This window comes from Oryctolagus cuniculus, chromosome 9 (assembly GCF_964237555.1).
Source record: "Oryctolagus cuniculus chromosome 9, mOryCun1.1, whole genome shotgun sequence".
Classification (NCBI taxonomy): Eukaryota; Metazoa; Chordata; class Mammalia; order Lagomorpha; family Leporidae; genus Oryctolagus; species Oryctolagus cuniculus.
This window is the reverse complement of record NC_091440.1, coordinates 1,235,056-1,255,389: the sequence shown is the minus strand read 5'-3', so window position 1 is coordinate 1,255,389 and position 20,334 is coordinate 1,235,056. Positions and strand designations below refer to the sequence as shown.

Here is a 20,334-nt window from a genome sequence, read left to right as displayed (position 1 = left end):
GTGGTGGGAACCCACAGCCACCAGAGTCAGATGTGGGGTCACAGGACTGATGGGGGGAACCCACAGCCACAGGAGTCACATGTGGGGTCACAGGACTGATGGGGGAACCCACAGCCACGGGAGTCACATGGGGGGTATCACAGGACTGATGGCGGGACCCACAGCCCCAGGGGACACACGTGGGGTCACAGGGCTAATGGGGGAACCCACGGCCCCAGGAGTCACACGTGGGATCACAGGACTGATGGCGGGACCCATAGCCACGGGAGTCACACATGGGGTACAGGACTGATGGCGGGACCCACAGCCACGGGAGTCACATGTGGGTCACAGGACTGATGGGGGAACCCATAGCCCCAGGAGTCAGATGGGACTGACAGGACGCGTCCCATCAGCACCGAGTGCAGGACCCCTTTTGCTTCCACACTGAACTGCACACGGCCCGACCTCCTGGTTTGCCAAGGGAAGAATCCACGTGCTGCCGCCCAGGACGCCAGCTTCCAGCACCCTCCCCCAGACCCGGCACCGAGTCACTCACCTCCTCACAGCGCACTCCAGAAACCACAGACGCAGCTGGAAGAGAATCGTTTTTAATTCTCTAGGTGTTCAGTTATGGAACATAGTAAAGGCAGATTTATGTGACCTGTATGATATTTTTACAAAAACACTTCCCCCAACATCTGTCTGGATGTTGATATAAATATTTACAATGAAAAAATAGGCAAGGAAAAGGGGATCTGCATTATCCAAGTCCATTTCTCTCTGATGCTTATCAACAGCTTTGAAAATATGGATTCCATTCACTGGGGGCCACTCATGCTCCCCCTGCTCCAGCTGACGGTGTCAAGGAACGTGGGCTGCACGGCTGAAGGATTTCACTCTGCATAGCTCATCCTTTTCCCTAGACTCTTTAGAAGTTATCTGAAATAGTAAATTAAATATAAAATGTAAACTTCGGAAGAAGAGAAAATAAGAATAAACATATGTAAGGTACATTAAGATACAAAGGTTCTTATACAGGTTAATATTTTACAACACTAAAAAACTAAAATAAAATGCTCTCTCTATTTTCTTAGTAAGGACATTTTCTTACATTTTGATTACATTAACAAAAATTGTCTTAAAGAGGATGTTAAAAAAATAGCAACGACATTACCATCTTAACAGATGAACAGCCTATCCCCTAATCTTCTCTAAAAGAAACAGGTATTCTTAAAAAGTGACAGATATGAACTGCATCACAGGGCTGAGAAGCCTCAACAAGCCGGGCTGTCGTTCAGCTGTAACCGACGCGCACAGGGCACCCGGGCTGCTCATCTCCGCGGTATCAGGACAGTCTGCTCCGACGTGCGACACCACGGACGCTGCAGCACGCGTGGGCAGAAACGGGGGCACCTGCAGCATGCCAGGTGTCTGGAGGGTCTGTGTGTGAACTCTTACGTCCGACATTGCTAGAAATGGCAGCGCACTTGCAGCTCCTTGGGACGACGGGCTTCACGTGTGCGAACCGCGCCGCCCTCTGCTGCCCAGAGACACGCGCAGTCTGGGCTCTCGGGCTTTATAGTGCTCGTTAAAGTCCAACCGGAAGCTCAGAAAACGGAGGCTTTCATCAGAGCTGGTCGTCAGTGACACCAGAAACTGCTGCACGATGCCCTGCACAGAACAGGAACAAAACACCCACTTCAGCAAGTGCCACCACAAACGGCCCCGGCAGCTCCACACGGACCCCCATGGGGCAGGCGCTGGGTACCTGAGCCCAGGTCAGGAAGAGAAAACGTCGTCACGGATACAAACAAGCAATGAAAACATCTCACTTCAAAGCAACTGGCCCACAGGTATTTCCTTTCTGCCCCAAGTTCTACGAGAATGAGCGAGCAGCGAAGCCAGACACCAGAGCAGCCACCCTTGGGTTCTGCTCACAGAGCTCAGCGCCACGCTTCCTGTGAAGGGCTTCCCAGGCCCACGGGCTGACAGCACACACGAGGCCATGGAAGATGGACCACGGCCTTTCAGTGCCATCCATGCCTGTGCTGTGAATGCAGCTGCAGCCCCTGCGCGCAAGGCCGGGCACGGCGTCGCCACAGTCACTTCATGCAGAAGTGCACCCAGATCTTAGCGTGAGAGTGACCGTTCAATGCAGGGTTCAGAGTCACGGCCTGAGGACAAGCTCCCTCCTGTCAAGTCCCCACCCTGCTGCCAGCAGGCGGCTCCAGCCCAGGTGGCTGCCGCTCATCTCCATACGTTCCGGCTGCCCTGCCAACTTCTCGTCCACGGAGAGGTCACCGGACGCCACATCCACGGCAACCTCGCCAGCGTCTTCACTGCTACTGTCAGCCCTGTCCTCGCTTTGGTCAGAATAATGAACGCACGGAGGGCAGAGTAAGACGCTGGCAACGCTCTGGCATCCCCGCCCCAGAGAGACGTCAAGGTCAACAGCAATTCATGCAACAGGTCAACTGAAATTTTCAAATGATTGCATGAGGAATTCAAAATAGCTGCTTTAAGGAAACTCAATGAACTTCAAGATAAAAGAGAGAAATGATTTAATATTCTAACGGACTTGAAAGATGGAACTAACATAAATCAACCAAAAAATCCCTCGGGGCTGGCACTGAGACACAACGGGTTAAAGCCCCAGCCTGCAGTGTCTGCATCGCATTTGGGCGCGGGTTCAAGTCCCAGCTGCTCTACTTCCAATCCAGCTCTCTGCTATGGCCTGGGAAAGCAGTGGAAGATGGCCCAAGTGCTTGGGCCCCGCACCCACGTAGGAGACCCGGACAAAGCTCCTGGCTCCTGGCTTCCGATCAGCTCAGCTCTGGCTGTTGTGGTCACCTGGGAAGTGACCCACCATCTGCAAGACCTCTCTCATGCTCTACCTCTCTTTCTCTCTCGCTGTACCTCTCTCTGTAACTCTTTCAAATAAATAAATATCTTTTAAAAAAATCCTTCAACTGTAAAGTATGTGAAAATTAAAAACACGACAGAGGCATCACGAGAACCGATCACACAGAAGAATCAGTGAGCTCGAAAATTCACTTGGAGGAAAAAGAATCAACAAGCATGAGGAAGGCTTAGGAGAAACACAGGACAGCCTGCCAAGACCAGACGACCGGAGAACGTCACAGGACAGCCTGCCAAGACCAGACGACCGGAGAACGTCACAGGGCTGCAAGCGCACGCACAGAGATGACCCTGGAGAGAGGTACAGTTAAGCAGGTAAAGAGGCCAACAGTCCCCAGTCAGACTCAACCCAAGGACATCTGAACCAAGACACAATGGAGCTCTTCCAGGCTGGGGGAAGACGCTCAAAGCAGCGCGAGGAAGAAATCCCGCACAGCTGCAGAATGACCTCACGGGCCAGGAAGACTGCAGCCAGCAGAGCTGCTCTCCGGCGCTAGGGGACACACACCCCACACACCAGCGGCAGAACGCGCCGCACCGCCACAGCTGTCTTACGGGACAACGCTAAAGGGAGTTCTTCAACCTGAGAAGAAAGATAAGAAGATTAGGAGACGGGAAAGTCACTGGAGTAGGAGTGAGCACGCAAGTTCAGGATGCTCCAGTCTACGAACCAGAGTATGCAAACCATTGACACCTTTAGTGTGAAGACTAGACATCAGAACGCTAACAGGCAAATGGGACAAAACTCACAGAAGGAACGGAGTGCATATGCAGCGTTCTTAACTAGTATTTCTTAGCTCTTTTCTCGTTTCTTTTTAGTTAAATATTTCTTTATTTATTTGAAAGGCAGAGTTAGAGAGAGACAGACAGACAGGAAGACAGACACAGAGAGGGATCTTCAATTTGCTGGTTCTCTCCTCAAATGGCCACAACAACCAGGGCTGAGCCAGGTCAGAGCCAGGAACCAGGAGTTTCCTCTGGGTCTCCCACGTGAGCGCAGGAGTCCAAGCACCTGGACCGTCTTCTGCTGCTTTCCCAGGTGCATTAGCAGGGAGGTGGATTGGAAGTGGAGCAGCCGGATCTCGAATTGGCACCCATATGGATGCCAGCATTTCAGGCAGCGGCTTTACCTTCTACACCACAACGCTGGCAAATTCTCTATTTTTATAATCAATGTTAAGCTCTTGTCATTTCAAAACTACTTGATATAACCAAAAGAAGTTTTTTTGTAAGTTTCATGGTAACTACAAGGCAAAAATTCATAATAGACTTACCAAAAATTATATAATAAATCAAACCACACTACTAGAAAAAAAATCACTTAACCATAAATGGTTTTAAGTCAGGGATAAAGAAAAGGAGCGATCAAATAATTAATTAACAAGCACCAAAAAGGCAGTAAGGACTTACTTATCAACAGTTACTTTAAATATAAATGGCTGAAATTCTCCAGTGACCAAACACAGAGTGACCAAATGGATAGAATAAAACAAGACTCAACTATATGTACTTTACAAGAAACTCGCTTCTCCTTTAAGTCAAAGCCAAAGAATGGGATAAGGTATTCCTTGCAGATGAACACCAAGGATGGCAAGATCAGCTGTGTTTACTGTCAGATAAAATAAATATTTAAGTCAAAAGCAGTAAAAAGAGACAAGGAATGTTATTATAAAATGATGAAGCAATCCAGCAAGAGACAACCATTATAAATATATATGCGCCCAGTATCAGAGCACCCAAATATATAAAGCAAATATTAATAAACCTAAGGAGACAGATCCTAATACAATAATACTAGAGGCCTTTAACATCTCACTTTTGAAAAAGATTTATTATTTTGAAAAGCATAGTGACAGAGAGGGAGGAAGGGAGAGAGGTTGAGACAGAGAGAGAGAAAGAGAGAGAGAGAGGGAGGGAGGGAGAGAGGGAGAGAGAGAGGGAGGGAGAGGGGGAGAGAGAGAGAGGGAGGGAGGGAGGGAGGGAGGGAGGGAGGTGGGGAATGAGGAGGAAGAGGGAGAGAGAAAGAGATTTTCCATCGACTGGTTCACTCCCCAAATGGCCACAACAGCCTGGGCTGCTCGAGGCCAAAGCCAGGAGCCAGAAATACCCCATAGGTCTCCCACATGGGTGCAGGGGCCCAAGTACTTGGGCCATCCCCACTGCCTTCCCAGGAGGATTAGAAGGGAGTTGGATCAAAAGCAAGACAGCTGGGACTCAAACCAGGGCTCTGATATGGGATGGGGGCTGCAGGCAGCAGCTTGGCTCACCACACCACACCACTGGCCCCAACACCGCATCCTTCAAAGTGACAGATCATTCACAGTCAGCAAAGAAACAGCAAGAGAAGACAGCACACCCTAGATGAACTGGGCCTAATACACACCTACAGGTGTTCCCCAGCAGTGCAGAATACAGTCAGCCCTTCTCAAAAGCACAGGAACCATCCGGGAGAGATCCCATGGGAGGCACAACGCAAGTCCTCACATTTAGCAACAGAAATCACATAGTTTTATTACATTGTCATCTTTACTGAGGAAAATGTAATAAAACTAGAAACCAGAAATGAAAAACTACAAAAATACATGGGAACCAAGCAACTAGTATCTGAATAATCAATGGATCAAATAAGAAATTCAGAGGCAAATTTTTAAATTTATTGAAACAAACCAAAATGGAAACACAACATACCAAAAATCTATGAGAAACAGCAAAAGCAGTACTGCACTAGAGAGAATTTTATAGCAATCGGTGCCTGCAACAAAAGCAGAAACATCCCAAGTAAGTGGCCTACCACTGCACCTCACAGAACAAGAAGGAAGGATCAACCCAAATGAGCAGATGTAAAAATTAGTACAGATTAATGACAGAGCTAAAAACAGAAAACAAACAAAAAGCAGTGAAGTAAGAGCTGATTCTTTAACAAGATAAAACAGACAAACTTTATAGCTAGAATAAGAAAAATCCGGAGATTCACACAGATAAAACAGGGATGAACAGAGACACCACAGCTGACCAGGAGGCACAAGGGACTGCTGAAGATTAACGTCAGCAACCACGAAGCAACAAATTTCATCAGCTTTAGAAGAAAGAAACAAACCCCGGACACACACCTACGCCTTACCAGAAGACTCGCACAGAACAGTGACAAGCAGAGACGGAATCAGCAACAAGACCTCTCCCATCAAAGCAAAGCCTCAACCAGATAGCTTCACTGCTGAATTCTACCAAGTATTTAAAAAATTAACATCAATCCTTCTTAAACTATTTCAAAAAAAGCAATTAAAGCAACACGGCATACAACCAGATACACAGAGCAATGGAATGAAGAGATCCTCCAAGTAAACTCCTGTATCTCAGCCAACCACAATGAAATACCGGGAACACACTGGGAAAAAGGATAGTCCTCGGAGCCGCTGCTGTGGCGTGGCGGGTAGAGCTGCCGCCTGCAGTGCCGGCATCCCATATGGGTGTCAGTTTCAATCCTGGCGAATCCACTTCCGATAAAGCTCTCTGCGATGGCCTGAGATAGCAGTAGAGGACGGCCCAAGAACTTGGGCCCCTGCACCCACGTGGGAGACCTGGAAGAAGCTCCTGGCTCCTGGCTTCGGATCGGCACAGCTCTGGCCATTGTTGGCAACTGGGGAGTGAACCAGCGGATGGAAGACCTCTGTCTCTCTGCCTCTCCTTTCCTTTCTGTGTAACTCTTTCAAATAAATAAATAAATCTTAAAAAAAAAAAAAAACAAAAGACAGTCTTCAGCAGAATGAAACTATACCCCGATTTCTCCTCATGTATAAAAAAAAAAAAAAACTCCAAAAAAGATTAATAAAAATTAACTCAAAATGAATTAAAGACCAAGACCTGAAACTTTAAAACTACTATAAGAAAACATACAGGAAATGTTTCAGGGGACCGGTGCTGTGGCAAGTGGGTTAACGCCCTGGCCTGAAGCGCCGGCATCCCATATGGGCGCCGGTTCTAGTCCCAGCTGCTCCACTTCCAATCCAGCTCTCTGCTATGGCCTGGGAAAGCTGTGGAGGATGGCCCGGGTGCTTGGGCCCCTGCACCCACGTGGGAGACCGGGAGGAGGCTTCTGGCTCCTGGTTTTGGGTCGGCACAGCTCCGGCCACTGCGGCCATTTGGGGAGTGAACCAGCGGAAGGAAGACCTCTCTGTCTGTCTCTTCCTCTCACTGTCTGTAAGTCTACCTCTCAAATAAATACATAAAATCTTTAAAAAAAAAAGAAAAAAGAAAGAAAGAAAGAGAAGTTTCAGGAAGTTGGAATCAAAAAAGGTATTTCTGTATCAGACCCCAAAACAAGGCAGCAAATTAAAAATAGACAACTGGGATTCCATTAACCAGCAAGCTTCCGTGCAGCAAAGGAAGCGATCGGAGAGGGACCAGAGAACAGCAGAGAGCATTTCTGAGTTGTGTGCCTGACTAAGGGTGACAATCCAGCAGCAGAAACTGAAGTGTAGCTCAGCACAAAACGCTGAGCGCCGCTGTCCGGGAGACGCACACCCAGCGCCCAGTAAGAGATCGCCCCAGCCCAGTAAGACCGGCTATTGTTAACAAGACTAAACAAGGCGGCCAGGATGTGGACGAGGCAAACTCCTGGACACTGCTGGGAGTATCAAGGAGTGTAGCCACCGTGCAAAAGTGTATGAAGATTCCTCAAAAAACGAGACACAGAACTACCACAGGACAGTGGAGATTCAGCCAAGGGGAATGAAACCAGGCTGTGGAAACCACATCTGCATTCCCAGGTTTATCCCAGCACCGCCCACAACGCCAAGTGAACTCTCGTCATCCACAGTAACACGGAGAGCGCAGCGTGGCCAGGGAGAGGGGCCGAGCACAACAGGATGGCGGGGGCTGGTGCTGTGGCAATCTGCGCTGCCCTGCTTCTGCACCAGCTCCCTACTCACGTGCCTGGGAAGGCACCGAGGATGGCACAGTGTTTGGGGCCCTGCCACCCGCAGGGGAGACCCAGAGTTCCAGGTTCATGGCTTCAGCCTGGCCCAGCCCCAGCCACTGTGGCCATCTGGGGAGTGAGCCAGCAGATGGAAGATTTCCACCCCACCTACACACATTTCTTCTCCCTCTCTATAACGTTGCATTTCAGATAGATAGATAGATACATACATACATACATTCATACATACATAGATCTTTTCATAAAAATGATGGTGGGGCCGGCCCCATGGCACAGTTAATCTTCCACCTGAGGCACCAGCATCCCATATGGGCGCCGGTTCGAGTCCCGGCTGCTCCTCATCCAATCCAGCTCTCTGCTGTGGCCTGGGAAGGCAGTGGAGGATGGCCCAAGTGCTTGGGCCCTGCACCCCATGGGAGACCAGGAAGAAGCACCTGCTCCTGGCTTCGGATCGGCGCAGCTCCGGCCGTTACAGCCATTTGGGGAGTGAACCAGCAGAAGGAAGACCTTTCTCTCTATCTCGCTCTCTCTCTGTCTATAACTCTACTTCTCAAATAAATAAATTTTTTAAAAAATCTTAAAAAAAAAAAAAAAAGATGGTGATTTACCAGTGGTTGGGGAGAGGAAGGGAAAGAACAGGTTCTGCGTTATGACAAGACAAGAGTAAGTTCTGGGGATCTCCTCCACAATTAGGGTGACTACAGATGACATTCGTACACTGCATATTTCACTACTTAAAGGCAGAACTGGAAGATGTGATTTTGGACTTTGACCATAAAGAAAGGTTAAATGTTTGAGGAGACAGGTAAATCCACATTACTTGAGCCATCTTTCGCTGCTATCTCAGGCATGTTACCAGGGAGCTGGATTAGAAGTGAAATAGCTGGGACTCGAACCAGCACTCCAATGAGAGATGTCAGCAGGGCAAGTGGAGACTTAGCCGGCTGTGCCACAATACTGGCACCTAAGTATTAAAAAATAAATAACTTAAGTAAAAGAAAGGAAAAAAGAACAGGAGTGGGCACTGCGGTGCTATGGGTTAAGCTGTGGCTTGGGATGACCACACCCAGATCGGAGCACCAGTTCAAGTCCTGGCTGCTCTGTTTCTCATTCAACTCCCTGCTAATGCGCTTGGGAGGCAGATGACGATGGCTCCAGGTATCTGGGCCCCTGCTACCCTGGGAGAGACCAGCATGGAGCCCAGCTCCTGGCTTCAGCCTGGCCCAGCCCCAGCTGTTGTGGGCATCTGGGAGGAGGACCAGTGGGTGGAAGATCATCGTTCTCTCTCTTAGTGTCCCTTTCAAACAAACAGACGAATCTAGAGAGAGAAGGGAAGGAACCAAGCACAGCGGGCACAGCTGGCAGACGGACTCTGGAGAGTGGCGAGCAGGTGTGTGCCAGAGGCGGGCAGATGCTGCAGGAAGGGTCCCACCTTTAGCAACCCATCGCATTGCAGATGGGAACGTGTCTGTCCAGGGTTTGGAGAAGAAAGCACTGACGGACGACACTGCAGAGACAGGGACAGGGACTTCCTGTCAAGGTACACAACGGGATGACAACCATCAGGAGCCCCCGGGGACGTTCTCTGCACGGGTCGGCCCTGGACACACAGCTGCTACAGCCACAGTACGCGGCACTGCTGAGAAGAGAAAGGCCTTCTGACGGTAAGGAAAAGGAATCTGAGAGGAATGATTTAATTTCAGTGAGACTGGGTGATGCTGATTGAGACGGCTTTCTAAACAGCGCATGAACTCCATCAGGAAGATGTGTAACCATAAACAAGATTACTGCCTCTTAGAAATGAGCACATGGACAAATGCTTAAATTACACCTTCTTCCTCCGAGCTGAACAGCTATCTAATTATTTCAGTAGTGTGGAACTAACCATTATGCATCCACGCTCTAGAAATCTGCATGAGTATGTACCGCACACACAACTTACAGGAAGCACCGCTATCTGTCTAATAAGGGTATTTCAGCATGGAACTCACACCAGTCATCACGGCCATTTACCAAACTTGTGTTGTGGGAGTATGCTACTTGCAAAAGGGACCAATTTCCCTGTTACGTTGAAAGAAAAAAAATATAAACCTAGGAAGCCCGAGGCCCTGGAAAGCAGACTGGCTGCTCCAGAGCAGAACCACGCGAGCACGTCGGCACACAGAAACAACTTCTAAAGGCTGGAGGAGAGGGTCAGCGTTTGATTTGTGTAAGCAGCTATCAGCCACTGAAGGGAAAATTATTCACAAATTCTTTTAATTTCTATCATTAAAAATCACACAGAGAGGCCGGCGCCGCGGCTCACTAGGCTAATCCTCCGCCTAGCGGCGCCGGCACACCGGGTTCTAGTCCCGGTCGGGGTGCCGGATTCTGTCCCGGTTGCCCCTCTTCCAGGCCAGCCCTCTGCTGTGGCCAGGGAGTGCAGTGGAGGATGGCCCAGGTGCTTGGGCCCTGCACCCCATGGGAGACCAGGAGAAGCACCTGGCTCCTGGCTCCTGCCATCGGATCAGCGCGGTGCGCCGGCCGCAGCGCGCCGGCCGCGGCGGCCATTGGAGGGTGAACCAACGGCAAAAGGAAGACCTTTCTCTCTGTCTCTCTCTCTCACTGTCCACTCTGCCTGTCAAAAAAAAAAAAAAAATATATATATATATATATAAAAAAAATCACACAGAGAAGCAGGTGAGATGAGAGACGGACGGAAACAAAGGCAGAGCACCTGGCCTCGCAGACCGGCTGCTCTCTCCCCAGATGCCTGCGATCTGTGTACACGGTCACTGGCTGCGGGGACCCCCACCGGCACGAGCAGGGCACGAGCGGTGCAGCAAGGCTGGCCGTCCCACCAGTGTCCACTTGACTAGACTAAGGAACATGTGAAACCTGGAACAGCACTCCACTGAGTGCTTCCGAACAAGGTGAGCACACAGGTCTGAGTGGACAGGAGGGAAGACCCGGCCAGTGTGGACGGCACCTGCACCAGCCAGGGGAGGGAGAGCTCGTGCAGCTGATCTGAGAGACCTTCCTGCTGCCGCCTTTGCGTTCAGAACACAAGGCTTGCTGGCTTAGGGCTTCCAGGACTTACCCAGACGGACCGCCCACCACGCCCCTCACGGCCAGCTCAGGCTGCTGGCCTTGACCTGAATTACACTGGACCGTGAGGCCTTCGTATCTGGGACTGAGCCTGGCGACCAGCACCCAGGGATGCCAGCGTGCAGACAGCATGCACTGACACACACCTGCGTGCACGTCCCGCTGGCCTGTGTCTCTGCAGAACTCTACCACAGGAGACTCGCCTGTAAGCTGGGAAGTCCTGGGACCCCCATGCTCCTACCCACCGCGGGAGAACATCTGCGGCCCCCCGCCTTGGTCAGGGGTGCACGGCAGCACTGCCAGGGAGCCAGGGCAGACCCGAGACTCCTGGAGTGTCCCAGGCCCCTGGGCACACCAACGTGTCACCAAGGTGGGAGACACCTGAGGTTGTCTACTCCCACCTGTGCAAGTCAGTGACTTCACCTCTCACTGTTTTGGAAGCAACCATCAGTTACTGAAAGGGGGCGCTGTGGTGTGGACGGGTGCTTGACAGACACACGCACCTGGTAGAAATGTGTCAGTATTCGCAACTGCGAGCACATTTTTGGTATAGATTCTTGGAATTCTCGAATCCTCTTGTTCTCCTCGTCCTCCTCTGCAGCCGTCACTCCCCACTGGCCCTGAAGAACCAAACACACTGAACTCAGTTGACATCTCAAGGGGAAACCACCTGCAGCAGTGGCCACACACAGCATGTCAGGAGCGGGGCGCCTCTGCTGGCCCTGCTGTGTCGGCCCACACTCCTGCCACAACTTTCTGTAACTATGCCTCTCAAATAAAATCTTAAAAAAAAACCACAACACACCACTTTGTAACAATCAATGTAACAGTGTCAACTTGTTTTCAACACTGCTGCAGTAAGTCACCTGGGACCCCGAGTCCTCTCCGCATGTTTTAGTAAGAGCGAGCAAGGACTGAAACAGGAGCCACCAGGTTCACCTGTGGGCACCCCTGAGCCCTGCACCTGCCTGACTCCTGGGCGCCTCCCTGCTTCTCAGAGCACCCGCCCTTTGTGCACTGGTGCTGACACAGCATCCGTTTCTATTTAAAAAGAATGCCTCCAACCAATGGCAAATCTGACAACATGTCTTCTAGCCAGCAAATCCAAGAACTATCACTGGATTTCTTGCCTTTTTCAACTAATACGGCGAATTACGTCACTTGATTTCCTGAACGCTGGCATTTATCCTTTTAATTCTACTAGGTTTTATGCAAGATCTTTCCATCAGTATTCGCGACCCAGATTTATTCCCTCTTTCCAAGTTTGGTACCAGCCTCAGGGTGCTTCCCAAATGGGATCTGGAAACAACTTTCCAGACTGGACAAGCACAGCACTCCGACCTGGCTGCGAGGGCCCCGGGGCTGCTCTGCAGGCCCCAACCACGCCCTCAGCGGTGCCACCTCAGCTATTTCATTTCTTCTCCAGCAGTCTGATCAGACCTGGCCTTCTCTTCTAGGTCCTCTGGAAACGTGCAGAGAATCGTTAACCTCCCTGCAGAGCGGAGCTCCTGTGTGTACGTGCACTGTGCCCTCGTAACGAGTCTGGGGTGGTGGGGTGGTGGCGCCAGCTTTAAACGTGCAGCGCTAAGCGCGCTCTGTGAAGGCACCACACAGGCAGTGACATCTGTGACTCGCAAGTGGTGAGGGGCCCTCTACCTTAGAGCACCTCACGCATCCTCAGGACATGAGCACAGCCGTGAGCACGGGTGGGGGTGGGGGCGGGGGCGGGGGTGGAGCCGGATGGCAGCAGCATGGCCACAAGCCCGCCCAGAACGCAGAGCGGCAGTGTGGAGCCTACCTCGGCCTCACGCTGCTGCTTCTTCTCCTCAAACTGCAGCCGCCTCTGTAGCTCCTCCAGCGCCGCCCTGTAGATCGCATCCTGAGCGTTCTGAAGCTCAATAATTTGGTCAAACACGGCTCGGAGCTGGTTCAAAAGTACCTGAAAAGACACATACCATCAAGCTTAACGTGTTTTCAAATAAAATGTTGCTACTTCAAAAAAATACACTTGGTGGGGCTGGTGCTGTGACAACGTAGGCTAAGCCTCCGGCCACGGCGCCAGCATCCCATATGGCGCTAGTTTGAGTCCCTGCTGCGCCTCCTCCGACGCAGCTCTCTGCTATGGCCTGGGAGAGCAGCAGCAGATGGCCCAAGGTTGAGCCCCACACCTGCACGGGATACGTGAGGAAAGCCCCTGGCTCCTGGCTCCCGATGGGCTCAGCTCTGGTCTTTGCGGCCACTGGGGGAGTGAACTGGCGATGGACAACCTTTCTCTCTCTCTTCCTCTCTCTGTAACCCCACCCCTCAAATAAATAAATAAAATCCTTAAAAAAAAATACTCGCTAACACACACACACACACTCACTAGCTATGGTTTCCATGTGGCTTGTCCGAGGCTCGGGAGACTGGACTGTGCTCAGCAGGGCAGGCTGTGAAGGGGAGTGGGCGCTTGCCGGCCCTCTCGCTGCCTGCCCTCTGCCTGCGAGCAGCCAGCAGCAAAGCGCCTGACGAGCCGCTTTTCCTTAGCTGCTACAGTCCCAGGGAGTGTGTTCTAGACAGAACTCAGGCCTGCGACGACGCAGCCAGGTCAAATACCAGGCCCCCAGGCGGATCATGTGCCCGGTTCCTGAGGCAATAACCTCCAATTCTCAAACCAACCTCAAAAAGCAAAATTCAGACCATTCCCAGCTGGGCTAGCAGTGGAACTACCGCAAAGACGAGGAGGAATGGGATGGCAGCCAGTGGTTGTTATTTCTGACATATCAAAACCAGGTACAGAGACCATGAGAAAGGAAATCCCTGGTAAAATACAGAAACCAAATTCAGCAAAGTTAAAAAAAAAAGGGGGGGGGGGGAGGTTAGCACCTCTTATAGCTAGAATGAAAGGGTGGTTTAACACTGAAAATAAAATTCTTCACATTTTAGAAATCCATTTCTGTTCTACTTTTTTTTTTTTAATTTATTTGAGGTAGACAGTGAGAGAGAGAGAGAGAGAAAGGTCTTCCTTCCGTTGGCTCACCCCACAAATGGCCGCCACGGCCGGAGCTGCAGCCATCCGAAGCCAGGAGCCAGGAGCTTCCTCCTGGTCTCCCATGTGGGTGCAGGGCCCAAACACTTGGGCCATCCTCCACTGTACTCCTGGGCCACAGCAGAGAGCCGGACTGGAAGAGGAGCAACCGGGACTAGAACCCACACCCATATGGGGTGCTGGTGCTGCAGGTGGAGGATTAACCAAGTGAGCCACGGTGCTGTCCCCTAGAAATCTATTAACAGCACGGCACACTGGTAACTGTCCCACAGTGATCGTCACACGCCCACCACGTTTCCGTGAGTCTTCCTCCATGTGTGGCACAGAAAGAAGTGAGGGAGATGGACTGAGCTCATGAGCTGGAAGCCAGGCCCCCCATTTCATGTGACCAAATCTACTCGCCTGTCAATCAGACGACCCCTTACCCAGGAAGTATTTCCCCTTACCCAAGACCTGGGGACAGTACTGTATAAACACTTCCGTTCTCTAAGCTCACAGGAGTAGGGTAAAGCAAAAGCTTGCTTTGTCTCTCCTCATGGACCCAGAGCAAGCAAGATAGGGAGTCCCTCTTTACTCCCCCAGGCCCATTCTCACTGAATAAAGCTCACATGTGCGTGTGTGCCTCACTTTGTAAATAAACACTGTCGCACTGCACGTCACGTCTGTGCCTGTGCTTTGAATTCTGCCTGAAGTAAAAAGCAAGAGTCTGGAACAGAAATTTAGGCCCAACCCAGCCCACAACAGAAGGGGATGATAAAACCTACAGCACTCAATCACTTATGCCTGTTAAAACAATGCACACATGGGCCGGCGCCGCGGCTCACTAGGCTAATCCTCTGCCTCGCGGCGCCGGCACACCGGGTTCTAGTCCCGGTCGGGGCGCCGGATTCTGTCCCGGTTGCCCCTCTTCCAGGCCAGCTCTCTGCTGTGGCCCGAGAAGGCAGTGGAGGATGGCCCAAGTACTTGGGCCCTGCACCCCATGGGAGACCAGGAGAAGTACCTGGCTCCTGCCATCGGATCAGCGCGGTGCGCCAGCTGCGGTGGCCACTGGAGGGTGAACCAACAGCAAAGGAAGACCTTTCTCTCTGTCTCTCTCTCTCACTGTCCACTCTGCCTTTCAAAAAGAAAAAAAAAAAAAATACACACAGAAAATGGCACACATACACACAGAGGCCACAGAGCAGACGTGTGGTGGGGAAGGAGGGTGACAGGAGGGGACCAGAGATGGGTGGGGGAGGGGATAAAAGTAAACCCAAGCGTGATGAAAGGACAGGTTCTCCCGGAAGAGAGGAGACCGACTCTCCCTCTGCAATCTCGGTTATAAAACCCTTCAGCCATGGGGAGGGGTAGCTAATTTCAACCACACGGAAAAACTCCAGAGATAAAACAGAACTCATGATTTAAATAAAGCACCCAAGCAAAACAAGGCTGGAGCGGCACCTCCTTAATTCAACACAGGTGCTGGCGGAGGGCACCCGCAGAACATGACTCCCCTGTGCTCAGGATCAACCCAGGCACACTCGAGGCGAAAGGCGGCAGAAGGCACACTGTGCGGAACGACAGAACTCTTCTTACTGTGAAAAACGGTCCAAGAAATTACGAGAAAAATAGGTAAGAGATTAAAAGAAACATATCAAAAGTGTCCCAGCATCCAACCACTGTGGCAACAATCTAGTGAGATTTGCAAGGGACATATGGGAACCAAAAGCAACTAATTGTTTCAAGAAAAGTCTCACCTACATCAATCACGAGGCATGAAAGAAACCCGGGTCCCTGGAAGACAGTGCAGCTGACCTGGCCCCGGGTCCCTGGAAGACAAGGCAGCTGACCTGGACCCGGGTCCCTGGAAGACAAGGCAGCTGACCTGGACCCGGGTCCCTGGAAGACAAGGCAGCTGACCTGGACCCGGGTCCCTGGAAGACAAGGCAGCTGACCTGGACCTGGGCTGCACGCAGCGGACAACCCTCGGCGGGGGAGGCCGGGCTCACGGCTCACTCCGCAGGACAACCTCCAGCACTGCTACGGCCCACACAGCACTCACCAAGTCCCTGCAGCAGCAGCAGCAGTTGAGCCAACGTTTGAGCTCACACGCACAACAGAACTGGAGGAGTGTTAGCGACATGACTCTCAGAACAAGCCAATTCAAGAGCACTCAGACGCGACGAAACAACACTTTATGACCTCTCACTTTCCAAACGCACCTGGCTAAACGGGGTCTGTAAGTGGCACAGCACCAGCCGTGCTGGCTTGCTTCACCCCAGAAGGCGGGTGGAGTGTAGGAGGCAGCACACCCTTCACGTTTAAGAGTTGTTTTGTCCTCTATGGCCATTCCACCCTGAACGTACCCAGTCTCCTCTGATCTCAGAAGCTACGCAGGGTCAGGCCTGGTTAGTGCTTTTGTCTTTCTTAGGGTATTTTATACTGAAAAAGCAAAACAAATTACTACTTTGTTTTCAATAATACCAGTTTGTACCACTTCTCTATGTGATTTGGGAGTTTTCTCAAACAAAAACACAAATGCACAAACCTTGCAAGTGGTGCCTGTCATGACAGGGGTCAGAACTACTTCAGATCCCTTAGCAAGCAGTGCAACAGAAATAAAACACTTACAACAGCTTGTCAGCAACAGCGTTTTGATCTGTTTATTATATATTGTTACTTTAACAACCACCCACCTCGGGCCAGCACTATGGCGTAGCAGATTAAACCTTCACCTGCAATGCCAACATCCCTATGGGCACTGGTTCGAGTCCCGGCTGCTCCACTTCCAATCCAGCTCTCTGCTAAGGCCTGGGAAAGCAGCAGATGATAACCCAAGTACTTGGGCCCCTATACCCACATGGAGACCCAGAAGAAGCTCCCGGCTTTGGCCTGGCCCAGCTCTGGCCACTGTGGCCTTTTGAGGAGTGAACTAGCAGATGGAAGAGTGCCCATAGTCTCTCTCTCTCTCTCTCTCCGTGTGTGTGTGTCTCCCTATCTCTGACTCTACCCTTCATATAAATGTGAAAAATCTTAGCAACAAAAACAATTCTAGTGACTACTTAGGAACAAAACTAAGCAAAGGCACAAGATCAGAAAGCCCCGCTGAGCCTCCAGCACTTCTCCGGGGAAGCCGGGAGGGCTCACAACACGCTGTGGGCAGACATCGGCCCTCAGGCAGCAGCGGCTCCTCCCGGGACGGGGCTCCCGTGAGTGGAGGCTCCAGAGGTGCGAGTGCAGACCACGCTGTGGGCAGACATCGGTCCTCAGGCAGCAGCGTCTCCTCCCGGGACGGGGCTCCCGTGAGTGGAGGCTCCAGAGGTGCGAGTGCAGACTCCCTACCTCTGTGTGCTGAACTGCCCAGACTGCTACTTACTCACCTGTGTTCACGTTGGGCATAATCCTTGTAGTCCAAATGTTTTGTAATCAAGTGATTACAAATATTCTTGCAACACACACAGAACACAAAAATGACTTAATTGCTTAAAAACAGTAGCTACTGGGCCGGTGCTGTGGCACAGTGGGTAGGCTGCCTCCTGCTGCGCCAGCATCCCATATGGGAGTCGATTCGAGACCCGGCTGCTCCATTTCCGATCCAGCTCTCTGCTATGGCCGGGGAAAGCAGTGGAAGATGGCCCAAGTCCTTGGGCCCCTGCACCCACTTGGGAGACCTGGAAGAAGCTCCTGGCTCCTGGCTTCGGATCAGCACGGCTCCTGCCATTGCAGCCAACTGAGGAGTGAACCAGCAGATGGAAGACCTCTCTCTTTGTCTCTCCTTCTCTCTCTCTGTAACTCTGACTTTCAAATTAAATAAATAAATCTTAAAAAAAAAAAAAAAAAAAAAAAAAAAGTAGCTACTAACAGCTATGTATCAGCCTTTATAGTGGACATTTTACATGAATCACGGTTGATTTTAATTCTTACCAATCCACTGTGAAGAGACCAGCATTGGCCCTTTCCCAAGAGAAGCAGGTGTGAAGCGGGACCCAAGCCTGGGTCTGCGGCCTGCAGACTCCCAGGTGGGCGAGCACCTGCCCTCCAGCACACAGCAGGGAACACCTCAAGCCCACGTCCATGGCCTACTGGTTAGCACAGCAACACATGGACCAGTGTTCTGAGGATGCCCACTAACGCCAGTGAAGAACATACTAACTTCTCCCGACAGAAAATAATGTCAGCAAGAGGTCTGGAGCCCCGGGAATGCTGTGGACCATCTAGATGAGCTGTTTCCTCACTCCTGTAGATATCGACTCCACGCAGTGAAAGTACAGAAAGACCACCACTAGACGCAGACATGCACGCCCTGCCGAAGGCACGACATACATTTCTTCACGCCATTCTTCAGCACTTTCATACATGTTACCACGTGTTTTGTTCTGCTTCTCAGTTTATTTTCTCAGAAATTATCCTTCTGCAACTCAAAACCATCATTCACAGTTAATTTTCTCTTTGAACACCCCAGCAGGAGGTGATTAGGGACCATCTTTAAAGGCTTGTTATTTATTTACTTAAGCTACTCACAAGGCAGACAGCCAGACTTCTCCCAACCACTGGCTCACTCCCCAGGTGCCCGGGATCAGGAGCTCAGTCCAGGTCGCCCTGTGGGTGGCAGGGACCCAACTACCTGACCGTCACCTGCTGCCTCCCAGGGTGTGCATTAGCACAGATCCGGAATCAGAGGCCGAGCTGAGACTCAAACTCAGGCACTCCAACGTGGGGCGTGGGGTTCCAACAAGCATTTCCAGGGCTACGCGAAACGCCTGGCCCTGACCCCCCATGTGCACGGCCGGTTAGACCTGAGGCACGTCCCTGCTTCAGGACGGCTGTTCCAATGCTGTGAGAAACACGGCACTCAAACAGCAAGCCTGCAATGAAATCGTGCGAATGGCAACGCCGCGGCCGCCACCAGGCGGTCTCCAAGACTCCCTCTGACGGAGCCCAAGACCCCGGATCCCAGCATCCTCTTCTTACCCTGGAGTCGGCGTCCAGCAGACAGCGGGAGATGATGGTATCCAGGAACACTTCGTGGGCAGCTATGATGTGGTCCAGGTCCTGGGCCCGCTGCACTTTGTTCCAGAGCTCATCCCAAGAGCACTCGAGCACCTAGGAAAGGTGAGGCCGCGTCCTTCCCTCACACACAGGCCAGCGCAGTCGCGGCCGTGACGCTGCCCTGCTGAGGAAACGTACCTCAAACGTGATGTAGTACTGCATCTGGTGGATGAAGTGCACCATCTCGGAGGCCAGGATGTGGCACTGGTGCAGCACCCCGGAGAACTCTGCAGGGAGGCAGAGGGCACACGTCAGACGGGGCCCCCCGCTCACAGATCCTCTTTCTGAAGAGAGCACTGGCTGTAACTCCTGGCCCCTTAGCAGGGAACACTCCCATGACCACGTCCTGTGATACTCAAGCTAAACAAGGACTTAGCTATCAAATCGAGGAGTTATATTACTTTACCACCTATTAGGACCTTATTAGGAATGGCATGAAACACAATGTATTTAAATGTTAAATACAGAAGTTTCACTTTAACACAATACAGTAAGTTGCACGGAACTCAAGCTGTTTTATGGTTTCTACTCTGCACAAAAGACTTCCGGTTCCCTGGTGATCTGGACAGGACGGGCACCTCCTAGGGACTGACCGTGCACTCGTCCCCTCTGCAGAGACCAAAGTCGGACTCTGCAGAGCTCCTCACGCAGTCAGCCAGCCACCAGGGGCTCGAAGTCCCTAGGGTGCAGCTTTCCTACAAGCACTTCTGTTCAACAGCCGCACTAGAGTACGTCACACAGACATGCTCGACATTAGGCCTGGTGGCAGAGTGGCCACGGGAATCTGTGGCAGGGGCCAGACGGGACATCTGTAGCTGTCTCTCCAGATGCCCTCAGCGAGCTACACAGCCTCAAGGCAGGGCTGTGCATCACACTGGACGGCGGGTGAGAGTAGCAATGAAGTGGGCTACAAACAGGTGTGTGAAACCACAACATATCCGCTACAGCACTGTGGCAGAGCAGATGAAAGCCTGCCTGCAATGCAGGCATCCCATGAGGGCACTGGTTCTGGTCCCGGCTGCTCCACTTCCGAGCCAGCTACCTGCTAATGGCCTGGAAAAGCAGTGGAACGTGGCCCAAGTATTTGGGTCCCTGCTACCCATGTGGGAGACCCGGAAGAAGCTCCTGGTTCCTGGCTTCAGCCTGGCCCGCCCTGGCCTCTGAGGTCATCCAAGCAGTGAACCAGCAGATGGAAGATACTTTTCTCTGTGTGTCTTTGTAACTCTGCCTTTCAAATAAACACATAATCTTAAAAAAGAAAAAACCCACCTAAGTGTTTAAAACAACAAAACACTCCTCTGTGCAGGGTAGGGGCTGAGTGACACTGGGGACTCTGCTGTCCCGGCTCACCTTG

At 51.5% G+C, this 20,334-nt stretch overlaps 1 protein-coding gene across 4 annotated transcripts in view; it reads right to left on the bottom strand.

The window, feature by feature from the left end:
* Positions 1–574: 574 nt before the first annotated feature.
* TUBGCP3 (tubulin gamma complex component 3) overlaps positions 575–20,334 on the bottom strand; it is an 85,044-nt gene continuing 65,284 nt past the window's right edge. For 2 of the 4 annotated variants that reach the window (XM_051841681.2, XM_051841683.2), the window contains 5 exons: positions 19,119–19,207; positions 18,903–19,034; positions 12,723–12,863; positions 11,428–11,544; positions 575–1,653 (listed from right to left, as the gene is read on the bottom strand). In XM_051841681.2, coding sequence (XP_051697641.2) covers positions 1,495–1,653; positions 11,428–11,544; positions 12,723–12,863; positions 18,903–19,034; positions 19,119–19,207 — 638 coding nt within the window. In that variant the 3' untranslated portion in view covers positions 575–1,494. The remainder of the gene's footprint in view (positions 1,654–11,427; positions 11,545–12,722; positions 12,864–18,902; positions 19,035–19,118; positions 19,208–20,334) is intronic. The other 2 variants (XR_007917722.2, XM_051841682.2) reach the window with 2 other exon arrangements.